Source organism: Bombus pyrosoma, linkage group LG3 (assembly GCF_014825855.1).
Source record: "Bombus pyrosoma isolate SC7728 linkage group LG3, ASM1482585v1, whole genome shotgun sequence".
NCBI classification, from domain to species: Eukaryota; Metazoa; Arthropoda; class Insecta; order Hymenoptera; family Apidae; genus Bombus; species Bombus pyrosoma.
In genome coordinates, this window is record NC_057772.1 from 11,003,848 (window position 1) to 11,021,877 (window position 18,030).

Here is an 18,030-nt window from a genome sequence, read left to right on the forward strand (position 1 = left end):
TGCGCCCTCCTTTCCTTCCGATACACGCTTTCCGTGCACACCGGGCGAGACCGCGTCAGACTTTTCCCCGGTCGCGAGCCAAACGCGTATCATTCGTGTATTTCGGCTTTTCCTTTTGCTCTCTGTCTGTCTGTCCGTCTCTGTCTTTCAAAAGTTCTGCTGGAGCAACGATCGTCCGATAACACTGAACCCACGAATCGTCGGCAGATACGTCCGGTTGTGAACGATAGCGACGTCGAGGACACTGTGAAAGGAACCGTGTCAGTCGGTGCACCCTGTGCGTCACGTGACGACCGAGACCGCGACCTATCGCAAGCAGAGGAGCAGAGACTTGGAGGCTGTACGCGTTACGACGCCGCTCTCCACGCCGCTTGCAGGGGTTTTCGTGGGTGGAGCGTGTGATCGATAGCGCACCAAACGGACTAAGGGGGTCGTCGCCAAGGTGAGAAACGCTGCGGATACACCATGAACAGGATGAACCACCTGCGAGCCGAGACACACACCCGCGCACGGGGTTTGGCGCATGGGGTTCGACAGACTGCAACGATGATCGTTCGGGGATGCGCGTTGCTATGCTTTCGAACGGGGGTACAACGTGGATTCGATGGGGCGGTGGTGGGGGGGCAGATGTGGATTTTTGTCAAATTACAATCGCGTGAATCGGCGAGTGGATTGGAGGAAAGTGATGCAAACGGGGATGAATGTTGATGTTTTTGAGGCTGGTTCGGTATGTGGGTCAGCGGTCGACGCCTCGGGCGCTGCCTGGTTCAATCTTTCGAAGGGTGGAGGGTGCTTGGGGCGCCGACGTGGATGAAAATAGAATTAAATGAATTTTTTCTCCTCTTTTCGAGGTTTCCCTTTGGTTTTGTTGGAATGTGGGTAATGCCAGGTATTTTAACCCTGCCGCTTTCTTCGGATTTACACAGGTTAATGAAGGTATTCGAACACTTGCCGATACTTTCTATCAATGCACCGAGTAGAATTAAAATTTCATTGGCACTGCAACGTTAGTACTAACACCAGTACTATGATAAAGTTTGATAAGAAGATTTGGTTAGCTAATAAGACATCGGTAAAGTTTGAAGTAACTCTGGAGATGTAGTATATAGAAATTACAAGAGTACAACCTGTATACCTGTGTACTGGATAGATCAGAAAACTATTTCAGTAGTCAATTATCCAGTGTAATGATAGATCTTAATACGATCAATCGTTATACGTTGTATACCAATTTTCTTTTATTAAATATACATTTGCAATAAATATGTTGTGATTTCTATATATCTCAGATTGGTTTCAAATGTTATTATCGTTATTGATAGGCGCGATTTTTCGTTTCAATTGTTGATGGTGGTTTTAAAACCTGACTAGTCCTTGAAACTAAAGCGAGATTGAAACATAAAAGATTCAGACACCGCAGCAGGGTTAAGTTGTTGAAGGTGAGATCGAGTGGATTGAAAGTTCACGTCGCGGTACAAGTTGGTAGGAAAAACTTTTATCAAGCCGAATGCTTCGGTGGTGTATTCAGAAGTTCAAGTATTGTTACGTGCCTATATTTTTCCTCTTTTGTCCTCCTATTCGCTTTATTTCTTCTACCTTCTTTCCCCTGGATTTAATCGATATTTCTCTCTAGAAACTGGCTGACAGGTTTCTACTTGTAAATCATTCAGAACTTCAACCCGCATATACATTACACTAACTTTTTCAAAATATCACGATTTTTACTTGTTCCCTAAACAAAGAACAATTCGCATTAAAGTTAATCGCGATTTAATTACTTCGAAAACGTAGTTAAACATAGTCGATAGAATTTCGTTAAATAAATCGAAGTAAGATTTGTATGTTTCTAGAAATTGCGTTAGATCATCGACTTTAACGTTAAGATTTCCAACGTTCTTGGAATCGATTCGCAACCAAAAATGTCGAATCTCGACTCTATACTAAGTCGTGAATTTTTCATGCAAATAGTCATCGAAACCTGACCTTGATATTAGAAGTTAAGTCGCATCCGGAGTTTCAAGATGGAGGTCGGTCTAACCTTTCGGCGTGGCATTTAATCGATATCGAACCGTCGTTTCAAAGTCGTGGCCTGTGCATTCCTATCTACTAAATAACCAACGCGACGCCACGGCTCAACTGGAAACAAACTTTCCTATCAATTTTCTCTAAAATCAACGATGAGAACCGCGAGATATTATGCTACTCGCTCGTAGCCTACGCTCGTTCATTTACGTATTAGCGTGTCTATTTCCTAGGGACGAGCAATAAGTCACATATCGTTCGATCGGCCAGTGAATAATCCTGTATTATGCGGTGCAATTTAGACGAGAAACGGCTGAACATTTGTTTCTACGACGCTTTTCAAAATAATCTAATTTTCCCTCTTTTGAGATCTGAATTGAGCGTATCAAGTGTTTTATTCCAACCGAACGGAAGAACAGAAAGAACAAACGCAAGCAAATATTGTTTTATATCTTTCAATTCGAAAAGCTGTAATCGAGAGACTGTGGACGTTTATGCAAATTCGTATCTTTAAGAAATACGTATATGAACGTAAATATGATGCAAATTAATGACATATGCAATTATTACGATGTGAAATAAAATTGAAAATAATTATACAGAAAGCTGTAAGGCTTTGCAAGGATTTTGAGTTGTATCAAAATTGCCAAAAGCATTTACCAAGTTTTCCAAAGTAACCAGGATGACATTTGATTGTAAATGTTAGAAAGAAACGTAACCAACGTTGTTTCTTCTGGTAAATATTCTAACGACCACTTTACTTTGGATATGTTCTATATCGATCGTAACGCGTTCATTTCGTAAACGTTGGCGCCTTAAGATCTGTCATAAACGTAAAAATCCGCAGTCTGGCAATCGATTGCAATTTTCCCTCCTTTAGGCAAATAAATACTTGATCGTGAAAGATTAAATCGTTGGAGAAATTGTGGCTATTTATCACAAAAGAGGACTTGAATGTCGCAATAAGTCGGTTACATTGGAAATGTCGTTCACCTTTGCATAAGAGATCGCGAATTACGTTTTTGACCCAGTTCCATGATGCAGAGAAACGTCCGTCAGGGACAACAATTGCAGAAACGCGTGGAGAAAATAACCGCGACGAAACTGGTATACCGGTTACTGCGTGTAATTACGACTGGTTCAGAAATTAAACGTAACGCGTTAACATGCTGCCGATTTCTACGTTTGCGATTATCGCGCCGATCGTAAAAATATCTAAAATTATCGTGCGTGATAACTGATAATCATCTGATTGATAAATCGAGTTTCGAACTTCCTTCCGTATCGAGTTTACACATTTGTGCTTTATTTGTTTATTTATTTATTTTTTAATAAATTGGATAATACTTGGATAGTTTCATTGATGCTTTTTTAATGGAAACTTAGAATTAGGAATATCATTGAAGTTTTCAGTTATAGTTTTAGTTTTATATACAGTTTCATGTATCGTGATGGTTTCTGCTGTGAAAATTGCACAATTAAAAAATCGAGGAAAAATATTGAAAGTATCAAGAAACATGTGATTTAGAACAACTTGTACAAATATTAATCTCTGTTTAAAAAATGTACAACTGCAAGTTGGATGATTATACAAATATTGAAATGTTCTAGAGACGATTATTTTAACGATTCATAATATACATCATTCCCATCTTGATTCCTTTATTAATTCAATTGCTATTAAAAATATGTGTTACTACATTAATAAAGTATACAATGAATCATAAAATCGTTCGCATCGTAGTTAACAGAGGAAAATATTAGTTTTAAATACAAGATAAAGTCCGAATCGGACACGATGTTTATTTTGTTCGCGTGTTCCCGCGTTATTATCGTTAACGATATTATCATCTTTGCCATTGTTCCGGCAAACGACGCATCCGGATGTTATTTTTAATCATAACCTAGAGAAACGTGACGTATATCGCTTTTATCTCTGCTTACATCCCGCTTTTCACATGTTTCACGTCGCGTGATTGCTGCTTCACCTTCTATCGTTTGATATTTATTAAATGTTAAGTAATTCCGGCTTTAATTAAGCCGATTTAACGGACGCTTGTTAACGCTCCTTTTTATTTCAGAGGATTGTACAGTTCTATATAATGTACACTAACCTAATTAGGTTTCTATGAATTATTTCTATCAGTCTTAACCATAAACTTATGATATATAAACTTATTGAAACTGCAAGCAGGAAATAAAATAAAATTTCAATATCAAAATTTGAACTACCTTAATCAAAGTTCCTAACGTTGCTCAACGACTGATTTCGAATTTTTCAATCGACGAAAATTTTAGATATATGGTAAAAATCTTCGCACATGTTTAAAATAATAGTAAATGTTTAAAATAAACCTAAACGTCTTAACAAATACATTTATTACTAAGAGCTGAACATCGATTAAGATTAATCGAAATTATAAAAATTCTCCTTTCATATTCAAACTAGAAACGTTCTATTTTATTGACAATTTATACTCAACGACGAATTTTAAAACAATCACGTGTAATTGCCATATTTAACAACGAACCGAAATTTACTGACAATTTTTCACACTGGAAAATAAGTAAATGGAAAATAAGAAGTCAGAAACTAGGAAACAACATCGAATGGAAACTTCCGTACACTTTGTGAATTAAAAAACTATCGATTCGAATGCTGTGATTAGAAATGCGATCAAGTGATTAGAAGAAAGTCAGGATCACATATCAGGGACTCGTGTACGCGACGTTTCCACGGCAACAATAGCGAAAGTGGCTTCTCGATACAGCACCGTCTCGGCGCGCGGCGTCACGGCGTCGTCGCACGCCACTTCTCAATGTCGTTAATTTTATCGATCACTCGATAACAACTGCAAATTCCCCATAAAACGTCTATTCTCCGTTTCACTCGTTTCTCTATATCCGTTACCATTTGCAATCAACCGATCGTTACAGCATCACCTACAGTTTCAAGATAACTTTGATGATCTTCATGTCGCTAGAAGGAGAATCTTCTTCGTGTGACTTGCAATTTAAAAAATTAAACAGTCTCGGGCGTCGTCGCACGCGACTTCTCAATGTCGTTAATTTTATCGATCACTCGATAACAACTGCAAATTCCCCATAAAACGTCTATTCTCCGTTTCACTCGTTTCTCTATATCCGTTACCATTTGCAATCAACCGATCGTTACAGCATCACCTACAGTTTCAAGATAACTTTGATGATCTTCATGTCGCTAGAAGGAGAATATTCTTCGTGTGACTTGCAATTTAAAAAATTAAACAGTCTCGGGCGTCGTCGCACGCGACTTCTCAATGTCGTTAATTTTATCGATCACTCGATAACAACTGCAAATTCCCCATAAAACGTCTATTCTCCGTTTCATTCATTTCTCTATATCCCTTACCATTTGCAATCAACCGATCGTTACAGCATCACCTACAGTTTCAAGATAACTTTGATGATCTTCATGTCGCTAGAAGGAGAATCTTCTTCGTGTGACTTGCAGTTCAAAAAATTAAACAGTTTCAGATTGGTTTATTAAAGAGACGAGTGATAAAATTGTAAAATTGTCAGTGTATATTAAAATCAATGTAAGTACAAGTACAGAGATAGCGTATGCCTCAATGCTACTGTTCAACTCGGCTACTTTGCTATTCCAATGTCTGACTCGCTATAAACATTCGCTACAATGACTGTCCTAGAGAGCACGTTCGTCTATTTGTATCGATCTGTGGCATTTTAAAAAGTTTAAATGCAAGTCCGGTTGACGATTACAAATAACGACGATAATGTTTTGTCCGGAGATTGTTTATCTTTGAACCTAGCAAACCAAAACAACGTTGCCATTCCAAGGCACAACAATACGAGTCTCTACCGATTTGAATCTTCTGTTGACTCATGTTCCGCTACAAGTCCAATGACAAGCTATTTATTGCAAGCGTACTCTTAATGGAAAAATTAGTATACAGCGTGAACAGTAGTCTTAAACGTACAATTAATGCTCAGGATAGTCTCATTGAATATCGTGGGTTATTTATATAACGGATGATCAAATACTTTGCTGATTGCTGCGATGTGTATGTTCCAATAAATATCTTGTAACTCCTATATTTTCACATTCGTCTGAGATTTTATCATCGAAAATCGCGATAGTCGTGTCTCGTAATGGAGCTAATGAGATTTCGAAACGATCTGTGTATTATACAGATAGAAAGTTTCTAATAGCAAAGTTCGAATAGTTTCGCGAGCCACCGTATATATAGTAGAATATTGTAACGTGAAATTTATTTGTGAAACTTGCTGCACATATAACAGCGCTAATTATCACATACATATAAGGAGGTACTTATTATACAGGGTGAGTCAGAACATGTGTAAAGTACGGCTGATTCAGCACACTAAAATAAGAAGCAAAGTTCATACCTGTAAACATATGTCCGATATGACCTTGTTTTTGAGGTGCAGTCTATTTTGTGCTGTTGGACGTCACTTAGATCAACCGTTTCAAACGATGGCAAATGGAAAGATCCTGTTGGCCTTGTTTCCTCACCAGCTCGTCCTCCGGACCTAAAACCATTCGATTATTAGTTATGAGGGCGTCTAGAGTCTCCTGTTTATAAAACGTCAGTCGACAGCGTTGAAACTCTTCGTTAACGCGACGGTCAAAGTTGCTGACAAATCCGTGTAAGTTGGACAATTTATGACGCGATGCATTCGCGCTTTTATCGAAACTGCACCTGGTCACTTGGAGCAATTTTTCCGGAGGTAGATAAACAACAGTTGCAACACAAAACAATCTGTTACTGGAAAACAAGGCCATATGCTTTCCGATCAACATTCTCATTCAGCTTGTACAATCGCAAATCTGTCTGTCCTTAAAATTTGTAATTAAATTCCATTCTGTCGAAGAGATGCAAGTGTCTGAATATTTCTCGACGTTGGCATATACGCGTAATACGAATTTCGATTCCTATCTCGATCTCGATATGCATCTGCTTTAGCATTAAATCGTTCGACCATGCACGACGCGATGCATGTAGCAGAATAAATAAAACGAACGAAGCAAAAGAACCGAAAGAGAGGTAAGATTGAAACGTTTGGGCGGAACGATGAATGACGAAAGTTCGAATCGCAACGAGGATTCGCGCCGATTAAAAGATCGATCTTTATTAAACAGTCCGGGTGTCCATTTGACGATCGATTGATCGTTGAATTAATAAATCGTTGCAACGGTATAATGTTTGCTCGGCCGCGATTAATGGACCGTGTCAATCAACGTGTCGAGTCGTTAACGCGATTATTCACGCTGCGCCAACCGCTGCTCCTTGAGCTTTCGATCGAGAGCGATTAATGACGGCCGAAGCTTCGTCGTGTCTTTGCTTATTTTGCGGCGAGACATGCGAATTTATGGTCTCAGCTGCACGCATTTGCACGCGATCCGAAAGATCCGAGGCACGACGAAGGAAGACGCTTTACTTTGAGAATTTTTCTCCGATGAATCTTTTGACGGATGCTTGTGGAACCAGAATTGGCATTAGAGTTTATTATTTTTAGATTAGCACATAAGGGATTGTACGTGCAGGAAATGTCAGATAACGTTCTCTTCTATCTTGAACTGAATTTTATATTGAATTTGCGTTTAGTGTATAAAATACATTGTCAGGGAGAATTAAAAGTCGAATAAACTATGAAGGATTTTGTTGCAATAATGAAATAATAAAAATGATGAAATAGGCTTGACAGATTCAGTTTTCGTTCGTACGATATGTAACAAAGATGCGGTTCAAACAAAAATTCCTTCTTTCTAAAAAAAAAAGGTCTCCAAAACGTTGCTGTGCTTCCTGCACAAATATCTCTCAGTGAAATTTAAGCTTTTACACGCAGCGAATAATTCTCGACCGCTTGCTTATGCTGTGTAAAAGTCACGTTTATATCTACTTCACAAATTTGTCAAAAATAACTGGTATATTTAGAGATATCTTCAAGAACCATGATCCATCTTTGTCATCTTGTGTTCCTTAAAAGGTTCAATTTATAACCAATTTTATAACAGCATCGCTAAAAATAAATATCGGACGCAAACAGTATTTACTCAACTACGAAGTATAATCGAATTTTTAAAATTGTTTTCCTCGAAAACGCTAAAAGTGGACGTACTATATCGGTGCCGCAAGCTATCGATATCGAAGGAAAACAACTGACCGATTGAAAAACGGAGAATCATCAGCATGGTAAACAACGAATTAACATGGTATCGCTTTGAGAGGAAATGGAGCGATAGTGCTCGAGTGGCAAAAGGGTCGCAGAGGGTTGGAACCGGGCGAGGAACGCGAATCGTGGCGGGTGCTCGGGATCACCGGCGTGCAGAGTCGTAAAACACGTGCGAGCGTGGTTCGCGGTGCCGACCACGTAGGTGGGGAACATATGGGGAACCGTGGCTAAATATAGAGAGCGCTTTTATGGCGTGCGGTCGTGCCTCTGGGATCCACGGACGATCCACGAACCCCGATGCCCTTTATCCGATCCGACCGTGCGCCTCTCTCATTAGGGCAGCGTCACGTTATCGAACGGATCGCCATGATTTCGCCAACCCAACATTCGTGAAATCGTGTAGAAACCATGGTCATGGAGAAACGCTCGATTTAGGGAAAAATTTGTCGAGTGGAAGAGCGTGTCTTTCGTCTCGTTTGATTAATCTTCGTTGTTTGCTGATTGGTTTCGCCACACGGACATGGTAAGTTTCAGTGAAATTTTAGAGTTTATCGTTTCTGAAATTGTTTCTTTATTTAAGCCTGACGTAGGTTCTGACTTATTAATTGAATAGATTTAAATAAATAAGCAGATATTTATTAGATCTTAACGTGCCATAGATAGCGAGGAATTTGTTGCGTATCTGTAAATTGTGTACGTTCGGACACGGGTTTTATAAAATTGTGAAATTGCGTGTTTTAGTTTGTCAGGTTTTGTTTCTTTAGCTTTGCTTCTCTTAGAAATTTACCGCGCTTGAGAATTATATACGTACACCTGCATTTAGATTTGTATTAGGTTTCATACGGTTAGGTTTACGTTCTTCTAACCGATCTTTATAATTCAACGTGGCAGCGTATTTTTCGAAATGTCGTAGGTTTGTTCAACTTTTTCAAACTTTATCGAAGTTCAACTTCTTCAATATTCTGTTGTGTCTTTATCAATTATTCAAGCTTGAATCAGCTTCCGAATTATGCGAGCGTGAAACACGAATTGTATCGTCTGTTTCAATGGATATCGATCAGTTCCGTGATTAGGGTTGTGGATGTAGAAACTTGTAGTTTTAATTTGTTCTTTATTTTCGGTTCTTCTAGAAATTTATCCCAGAAACTTATTATTAAATTTACGTAAACAAAGGATCCAAAACTACAATCATCCTGATCATACGAGCTACAACTCGCTTCTCGCTCTTAGAGGCTGCGATCAAAACAAAAACAGACTGTGTGTACTTCAACCCTTCGTTCGTTCGTTGATGAAAAATTTGTCGAAGAAATGGAAAATAGACAAGAACATCGTATCAGAGCTGCCTGTCTCGAATACGAAACAGAAGCTTGTCTTAATTTAATTGGAATGGTGGCTAGACGAACGTCAACGTCATCGTTCGTCAAGGTTCACGGACGGCCGATGAGTGCAGTCTTTGTTCGCTTGCGGATCACAATAAAGCTTCCGACCATGAGTACGATTCGCTTGACTGGCGGTGGAAGACGAGGAAACAACGACCGAGGAAGTACACTAAGCGGAGAGTTCAAGGACACCAAAGGAGTTTCTCTTGCAAATGGATCCTCCTTCTTATTGAAAAACGTCCTAAAGAATAGCAACTCCGAAATCCTTTTCGTCTCCAATGGCGGAGATCGGGACTGAGGAGAAACCTGGCGTCTTTGAAGGTTCATTTGTAGACTACGCGTTTTTCCAGGAAGTTTCAAAGCGCAACATCACACAAAATGCGCATAATGTGAAAAGCTATATAACATATCCAAGATAAGTATAATGTTTTTTATAACACTTGGATGGTAAAACAATTTTCTATCGTGTCTGTTTTTTTTTCATATTTTCATATATTTTCTAACAAATATGGATTTGCATAAGAATCCACAGTCTAGTTATTTGCTTCTTTGAAACTGTTGATTCTTTTGTGTTACGTGATAATGTGATAAACTACGTTTTAAACGATGACGATATGTATCGATATGCTGGTTATTAAATACGTAATAGCAATAACGGAATGTTATCGAGAAGAAGATCGTTTTCCAGAAATTGCTCGAGTCCCAAAAGTACTTCAAGAGGATGAAATATTATACGGGAATGTATGAGGATTAATCATTTGTAATGAATTTGAAAATGACATTTCCCATCGCTCATATGGATGTCTAGTAATTAATTTGTCGGCCAACCTGTAATATAAACGGATCTATCAATTACGCGGTGAATAATTGGCGAACGCAAGTGAATACGACGTATCAAACGCAGTGCTGTGTTTTAACGCAGAAAGATCGTTTAAATTGTGAAATTTCACGCTAATGACGATGTAATTATGCATCTTGGCCGCAGCATTTCATTTCCGATTCTTTTCAATCAATTTACATTATCGATATCTGTATTTTTAACAATTTAGCCGTAACAAAACTGTGCAATTTAAAGAAATTGACATATTATATTTATAACGCGATTAAAGTGCGAATATTCATAACGTTCATATTTTAATGAATGCAATTTCAAAAACCGGGCCTAGACAGAACTGCGTTCTACCAAATACCATAGCAAACATTACACTCTGTACATGACACATTATGTGCATGTTGCACATTTTTATCTTCAAATTATCCAGAAACACGTAAAACTCCGCGGTTTAATTACGATAAACTATTGCTCGTCCCTTAATAATTTACACATCTATGCTCGTCGTAGATTGCATCGCGTCGTCCAATTTTCCTGCAGAATGAAAACTCGCCCGCTAGCTTCTTCCTCCTCCTTGTATCCCAACTATAAAGAAACGAAAACTCGAGAGCGGAGACGCAACGTTTCTCTCTTGCACTGCCGTCGCTGCGCGCGGAGGGAGATGCCGGAGCGAGATAAGCGACGCGCCTGCTTTCCAATTCGCAACGGATGATCGCGCGGCAGAAGTGCGTGAGAGGTAACGTGGGCGGGTGGAACTTATTGCGGTGGGTGGGCCAGGCAGCGAGCGTGCGACAGAGACCGCCAACGGAACCCGTTTCTCCTCTATCCTCGTGTGCACTGGCTCGTGAAGCCGACAAAGACAAACCCAGACAGAGAACGAATCCATTAAACAAGCACCAACATCGCTGAATCGATTCGTCGAACGAAGAGGGAATACGTAAGAAAAAGGGGAAGACTTATTGCAGAAAGTGAGACAAGGATAGACATATGTATAGAAGGAACAAGAAACGAAGATAGAAGATATTCGGAGCGGGAGAGCGAGAAAAGGACAAACACAGAAGCATTAGAGGACGGATAAAGATAGAAGATATTCGGAGCGGGAGAGCGAGAGAAGGATAAACGTACGTGGAAGCGTCGGAGGACAGATAAAGATAGAAGACAGAAGGAGCGGGAGAGCGCCGAGGCTGCAAAAAAATGTGCGTGACGCCAGTCAAGAACGACAGAGATAGGGGAAACAGAGTTGTTCGGCGGAACCAAAGAGGGACAGGTATACAATGTGGAAGAAGAAGAAGAAAGATAGAGATAGCGATATACGATACTGTGAGGGAACGACGAAAGCGGAGAAAAAAACTGTGCACGCAAGCCTGTCGGAGGAGGAGCGATGTATATATTGAACAAGGAGAGACGATTAGACGAGGATAGTCTTACAAGTAGCATGTTAGAGCGACAAAGAAAGGGAGCGACTAACGTTTGAATGGAACAGAGAACGTGAATTGAAGGAAAAAAGAGACTGTCTAGTATGAAATAAAGGGAGATGGAGCATACAAAGAGCGACTAGTGGAACGAAGAAAAGAGAGTTATATGCTACTGGATAGGTAAGAGTATCATTGAGAGAAAGATAGTCGATATGGGTGGCAGATTGTTTGACAGAGACTGGAACTTTGAGTGGAACGTATGGAACATGAGAATGAAGATATTATGAACGTGATGAGGACGAGGATGGAAGATAGTAGATACGACGGTAGTGTACAGGGCACTGGGCACGGTAGTGTCGAGTATGTATTGGCTGTGAGTTCGTGGGAGAGAAAAAGATGGAGATATTCTGTCGTTGTTTCGTATGAAGACTATAGTAGAAGAACGCAAGTTAAATCTATTCTTTACAGAGGAACGAAAATTAAAATTCAGGGTGCTGTCCATCAATCCCATGTTATCAAAGTTGATCTTTTATTTCTTGCTGCAGCTGCTAATTCGTTCCTTCGTACTCTTCAAAAATGACAAAATATTGCTTCCTCTAGTTTTCACAAAACTTTGTCAATTTACCAATTGTTTTTGAAAGACCTACTCCTTTTGACCTTGACAGATTGTTTTCTTTCTTGGATAAATCGTACTAAAGTACTTGCTTCGTACTCGTAAACATCGCCCTAAATACTCAAAATAAGGATTATGGATTGAGCGTGACAAGGTTGAGCGGGTTCTACTTTTATCAGACTTCAATTTTAATCCTGACTTTATCTCCAAATTACGAGATCGTAGATTGTTGGATACAAATCGCGTGTAATATCTCGATGTTTTATTTCACACAATATTAAAGTGCCTACGTACTACTTATGTAGGTACTTGTGGAAAATGTCATAAAGCAAAAGGTTAAAGAGTAGGGTCACGCGGAGGTTAATATATAGGTAACTACGCTACATGCACGTAGATTAAATAAAATTGCTATTATAACCTTCACCTGGAGAAAGGGTTAATAAAGACAAACAAAAGATCTCCGAATATTTAGCAACGCTTAATTTGATCAAATAAACTATAGAAATTACAATGTAAGCTCCTCGACTCTTCCTTCGAATTATTCTTCGTTCTTTAATTTTGCAGTTTAAGCGAAGAATTATTCGAAGAGTCGTGTAGTACTTGCGCATATTCCATACTATGAGTTAAACAGGTTTGGTATCTTTTTGCAAATGATATTACCTAGTCCTTTCAAGGTAATTGCACGGAGACGTCAATTACAAAAATTAACTGGATAATTTTCCCACGATTGTATTTACCGATGGGGAGATGCGAGTGTGCAAATTGGCCCGGGATAATGGCGACGACGTGACGCAGGCATCCGGCCAAAGAAACCGGCCCAATTTTAACCAACTCAATGAAATGAAGTTAAACTATGTTAATAGTCGTTAGCTTAATGAACAATTTTCGTAATTCGCGTCTGTTTTGCAAACTTGTAAATCCGTTTTTCAAATTTCTGTCGCGACTGAGATAACGAGGATCGTTGGACTAACAAAATCGTGAACGATCCGGCTCCGATTTGGATGTAACGATCGATTTTATTTTATGTACAGTCGTTTTTTCGAATGAGAATGACCGATGGAGCAACATTTTTACGCATTTTTTTAAATTCTTCGTTGAAGAGCATTTCCTTCTAACATGTTAGAGGGCATTCAATTTTTCTTAACAACATTTTCTTCCATCTGTAACCATTTTTAAGTTGCCTCTTAAGGGATATAAGAAAAGGGATAAAAGGAATCGGACTTTGGAGGCTGATTTTATCCCTTTAAACTTGAGTTTTCGCAGTTAAAAAAATATGTATCTACTATCATTGGCTGTTCTTTAAACCTACAAAGTTTTATCCAAATCGGATCGTTCGCGAACGTTGCTTGTTAGTTTATTAATGAAAATTAATATCAGGGAATTTATCTTCATTCTGCTTAAGGATATAGATACATAATTTCATTCTATGAATTATTAGTGTGCCATTATGCTAGCGTTGCGTGCGAAGTTCCAACTTTTCGCAAACGTTTCTTTGAATATTTTGCAGCCGAATTTTAATTTTTAATTACGCATTAAGTCTCTTAGTTATAATTTTCTTTCTACTAATTGCTTTTAATTTTAATTGAAAATCTTATGATCTTTGCGAGCAACACGGTCGAATGATTAAGCAATGAAAGAATCTATTAAGGGAGCTTTATTTATTGTCGTTGAAACTTAAGAAAGGGATAGATCTTCGCTAAAAGAAAATTAAGAAAACTTTGATTTGGGTAGACGAGCGTAATTCTAAATTTTTGGAAGTTTCTTACGTCTTACATTACAATTACATAATTAGGTAAGACAAGAATTAATTAAGGAAGTTCTTTGCCATTTTTTCAATACTCCATCGAATCTATAATTTGCGAAACAATGGAGAAATTCGTTTAAACTTTCGTCAGTTTCAGCGCGCTCCTGGTAGTAAAAATATCGCATGTTTCCGCTGACGAAGCATGTTTCTGCGAGCCGACGCGCAATTTTTAACGATGTTTGCTCGTCTAGATTCGCGTCCTGGTATTTTCCTCGAACTAACGAACTTTCGTTTAGGAAACTCGCGTCGCGATGCCGCGCTTTTCAATCCGCTTAACGTGGTTTCATTTATGCAAAAGTGACGGCGCGCACGTTGAAGATTGTTCGGCTCCCTCGCGGCTAAATCCGATCTGTTTACGCAACCGTGACTTCCAGACGACTGCAAATTGCCACGTAAATGTATTACCGAACGATCTCGTTAATTTCTACAAGTGTTTCTGTCGTCTTTATCGTTTCGTATCAATTCTACGCTCACTGTAAAACACGTACCATTAACAAACAAACAGTACTTCTTAACATTACGTATACGAAGGAATATTACATTGTTGCGAAGATTAAGACATTTAGAAAAATCTGATAAATTTCAATCAGCATTATATTATTATTTCGTTCGAGATCTTAAATTATAAATGACTGATATATTTAACACTAGAAGCTGCCTGCAACATGTACTCAAATCTTCTATATATAAATCAATATATATATTTATATTTCAAATGATATTAATTAAAATGAATAAATCTATAAAACTGTGATTTTCTAAATAATGATATGTATGTAACAGTATAATTGCACGAAAAGGAAATTTGAAATTTGTCTGACGAGTTTGATGGTTCTAATGTCAGTATCATAATAATATTCGCCATAATAATAATGTACAAACAAAAGTTAATTTCTTTAGCATTTTTAGGTATTTATCACGTATCTCGATGACTACATTATTTTAGCCAGTCGCAAGATTCGTGATTTTCTCAAAAATTTTTAGCACAATCCTGTACCTTCTATCGTACCTTTTTCTTTTGGTAAATATAAAAAGATATGATCATAATACGATAATACACAAGATAATAGGAAGAAGAAAAAGCATTGGAATACAATTGGCGGCTACAAACAAACTGGTCGGCTGAACGGTCGATTGATGAGAAATTGTAGTGAATCGTTCTGTATAAACGCAAACATTTGGTCGACTAGTTCCGTCGATCATCGACTAGTCTACTTGATCAATTTTAGTCGACAGATTTAGTCGACCCGGCCGTAGCCGTCTTAACGGACACTTTGTTTGGATAACAGAACGTTCAAATAACAAAGTACCTATTCGGATAATAGAGTATTTTTGAAAAAATAGTAGACCTATTTTCTTCTTGTAAAACGTAAAATGTAAAATACGAAACGTAGAGAAGAAAATGTTCAACGTGGAATTAATGTCAAAAATAAAAAACAAAAATATTAAGCCTATTTTCTTTTTGAACCGTTCAAAATGTAAAATACGAAATTTAAAAATAAAAGTTGAGTTAATGTTAAAGATATTCCTTACCCTCCGCGTATTTTTGAACAAATAATAAGCCTATTGTCTTGCTTTGCATTGTTCGAAATGTAATGCATAAAATACAAAAAAAAAAGAACAAAATGTTCAACATTGAATTAATGTTAAAAATATTCCTTAACCTCTGCACCTAGCTAAAAGAGTTAAGGTCTAAGTAAACCTATAAAAGGAAAAATTCATCCCTTTATGCTTTACGTACTGAAACAGTGAACCCTCGCCCTAAAAAAGCTTATTTCAGTAAGCAAAACAACCCTTCGTCACCTCGCCCCATACTGAAGCCATATTGCTATAATTTGCCCTCATAAATGGCGAAACTCTTTGCGAATGTCATAATCGACAAGGGATGTTGCGTATTCGTTTATCAAGTATTCAGCCCCTCGCGAATTCCCTCGAATCGAATTACGAGCTTACAAATCTGCTCCCATTCACTGACTAACGGTGCTTTCTCTCTTAACAGAGATCTGATGTGACGTCGTTGAACAATCTGCTGGGCCGTGTAAAGGGGCAAAATGAGGGGTGGCAGTGGTGACGTCCCTCCCATGGTCACCGTCCCCGCCTCCGCGTCTCTTAACGTGAGTATACCGTACATTTTTCCCTATCAACTAAAAGCTTGGAACTAATATCTGTTTCACGGAACCTAAGAATGGAATTTGAAAGGATGTCAACTTAGAATTCCTTTGCCTTGCAACACTATTTCACGAAAAATCTATAGAAATGAAGAAAATTCTTACTGCTGCCTGTAACATTAATTTCAAACTAACGAGTTTTAATAAACAAATTTCTTGTAAATTTAGAAAGATAATACAATTTTACGCGGTGCCTGATGTGCATACACAAAAAGACAAAGGAATATTTACCTACTCGATCAATTCTGGAATCTCATGATGGATCTTGTTAATTATGGACAATAGGAAAGACGTTGCTCGGTATACGTTTAATCAGAATCACTATAGTTGCATGGCTAACATAGTTACACAAATTACGACCGCCGTGTAGCGGTGCGGTTCTAATTTGTACAAGGCCGCCATACATAAAATAATCGATATTACGTATGATTAAAATATTAGGTTGTCCGAAAAGTGTCTTTCTTTTATAGACCCGTCTTTTACAACGATGCATCTTTATACAAACATGAAACCTAATCTGTCGAACGTTGTGATCTTTATCTTGATAGAAGAAAATGGATCGTACGTGATTCGATAAAATAATATGAAACGAAAAACGTTGTGCATTCATTATTTCCTTATAAAACGAAAGAAACTTTTCAGACGACCTAATATTATCGAAAATTTGGATCGTTACTTTTCAAATAGCTGTCATAAAAAATTACGAAAGCCAGAAAAATAAAGATACCACTGCACCTCGATCATCTTGATCCCCAGACACGCGTCTCCTATAAAAAGCAAACTTCAAAAGGATCAAAGTTTCTCTTCGACAGCTCCTTATAAGTACACCTCAGCCATCATCCACCTTGGTAATACACAATCTGCGTAATGTCTTGCCATCACGAGACGACCAAATTCCTGGAGGATTTTTCAAAGTGTCGCGAGCCCGTTTCCCGCGGGATGATTTCGTAAGCCAATTACCGCGGGCGAGTTTATCGTCACCGCGGAACCGGGCCGTCGTTGAGCAACGCGAAAACCGGTGCTGCAAGTATTCCGCTCGACAGTCGTGTACGTAGGCCTCTATCGATCCTCTCTGGATCGAGCAGACGATCGATTCGATCGTGGATACCCCGCGCGATAACGAGGGTTTCATCCGAACGGAAGGAACATGCTCTTTTTCCTCTTTTTGCTTTTCGATGACACGAACTGCGTCCCCTTTTTCCTTCCTTTTGGATTCTTAAGAGGATTGGAACATCCTCGCAGACATCGCGGTGGAAAATGTTTTCGAGATTATTTTTCGTTGGGATTAACGATGAAGCGAGGTTTTGAAAATAGTAGGATGGAATTTCAAATGTGCATTTTTGCAATAATGAAGCTATTAACGCGTTATCAACGGGCTCAGCGTTTTTAATCTTTAACGTTGAGGTCGAGAGACATTTTGACATACACCGGCGTACAGAAGAATTGGGACGTCAACTGCTATTTAATACAAGTTGTATACTTTTCACTGTTCCTGTCTTTTAAGTATTTTATTGTAAGTCGGTAGTTTCATTTGTACTATTCGCGTCTTATAACGTAAAATGCCAAATGAAGTAAGATTTGTTAGAGTTTCTCAATAGA

General features: G+C 38.5%; 1 protein-coding gene across 4 annotated transcripts in view; it reads left to right on the top strand.

Moving 5' to 3' along the window:
- LOC122565799 (ras-related protein Rab-37) overlaps positions 1–18,030 on the top strand; it is a 150,762-nt gene continuing 132,732 nt past the window's right edge. The window contains exons 1-2 of one of the 4 annotated variants that reach the window (XM_043722150.1): positions 1–442; positions 16,263–16,377. In XM_043722150.1, coding sequence (XP_043578085.1) covers positions 16,315–16,377 — 63 coding nt within the window. In that variant the 5' untranslated portion in view covers positions 1–442; positions 16,263–16,314. Of the gene's footprint in view, positions 443–8,724; positions 8,744–11,980; positions 12,027–16,262; positions 16,378–18,030 lie in introns of those variants that run through there. The other 3 variants (XM_043722153.1, XM_043722152.1, XM_043722151.1) reach the window with 3 other exon arrangements.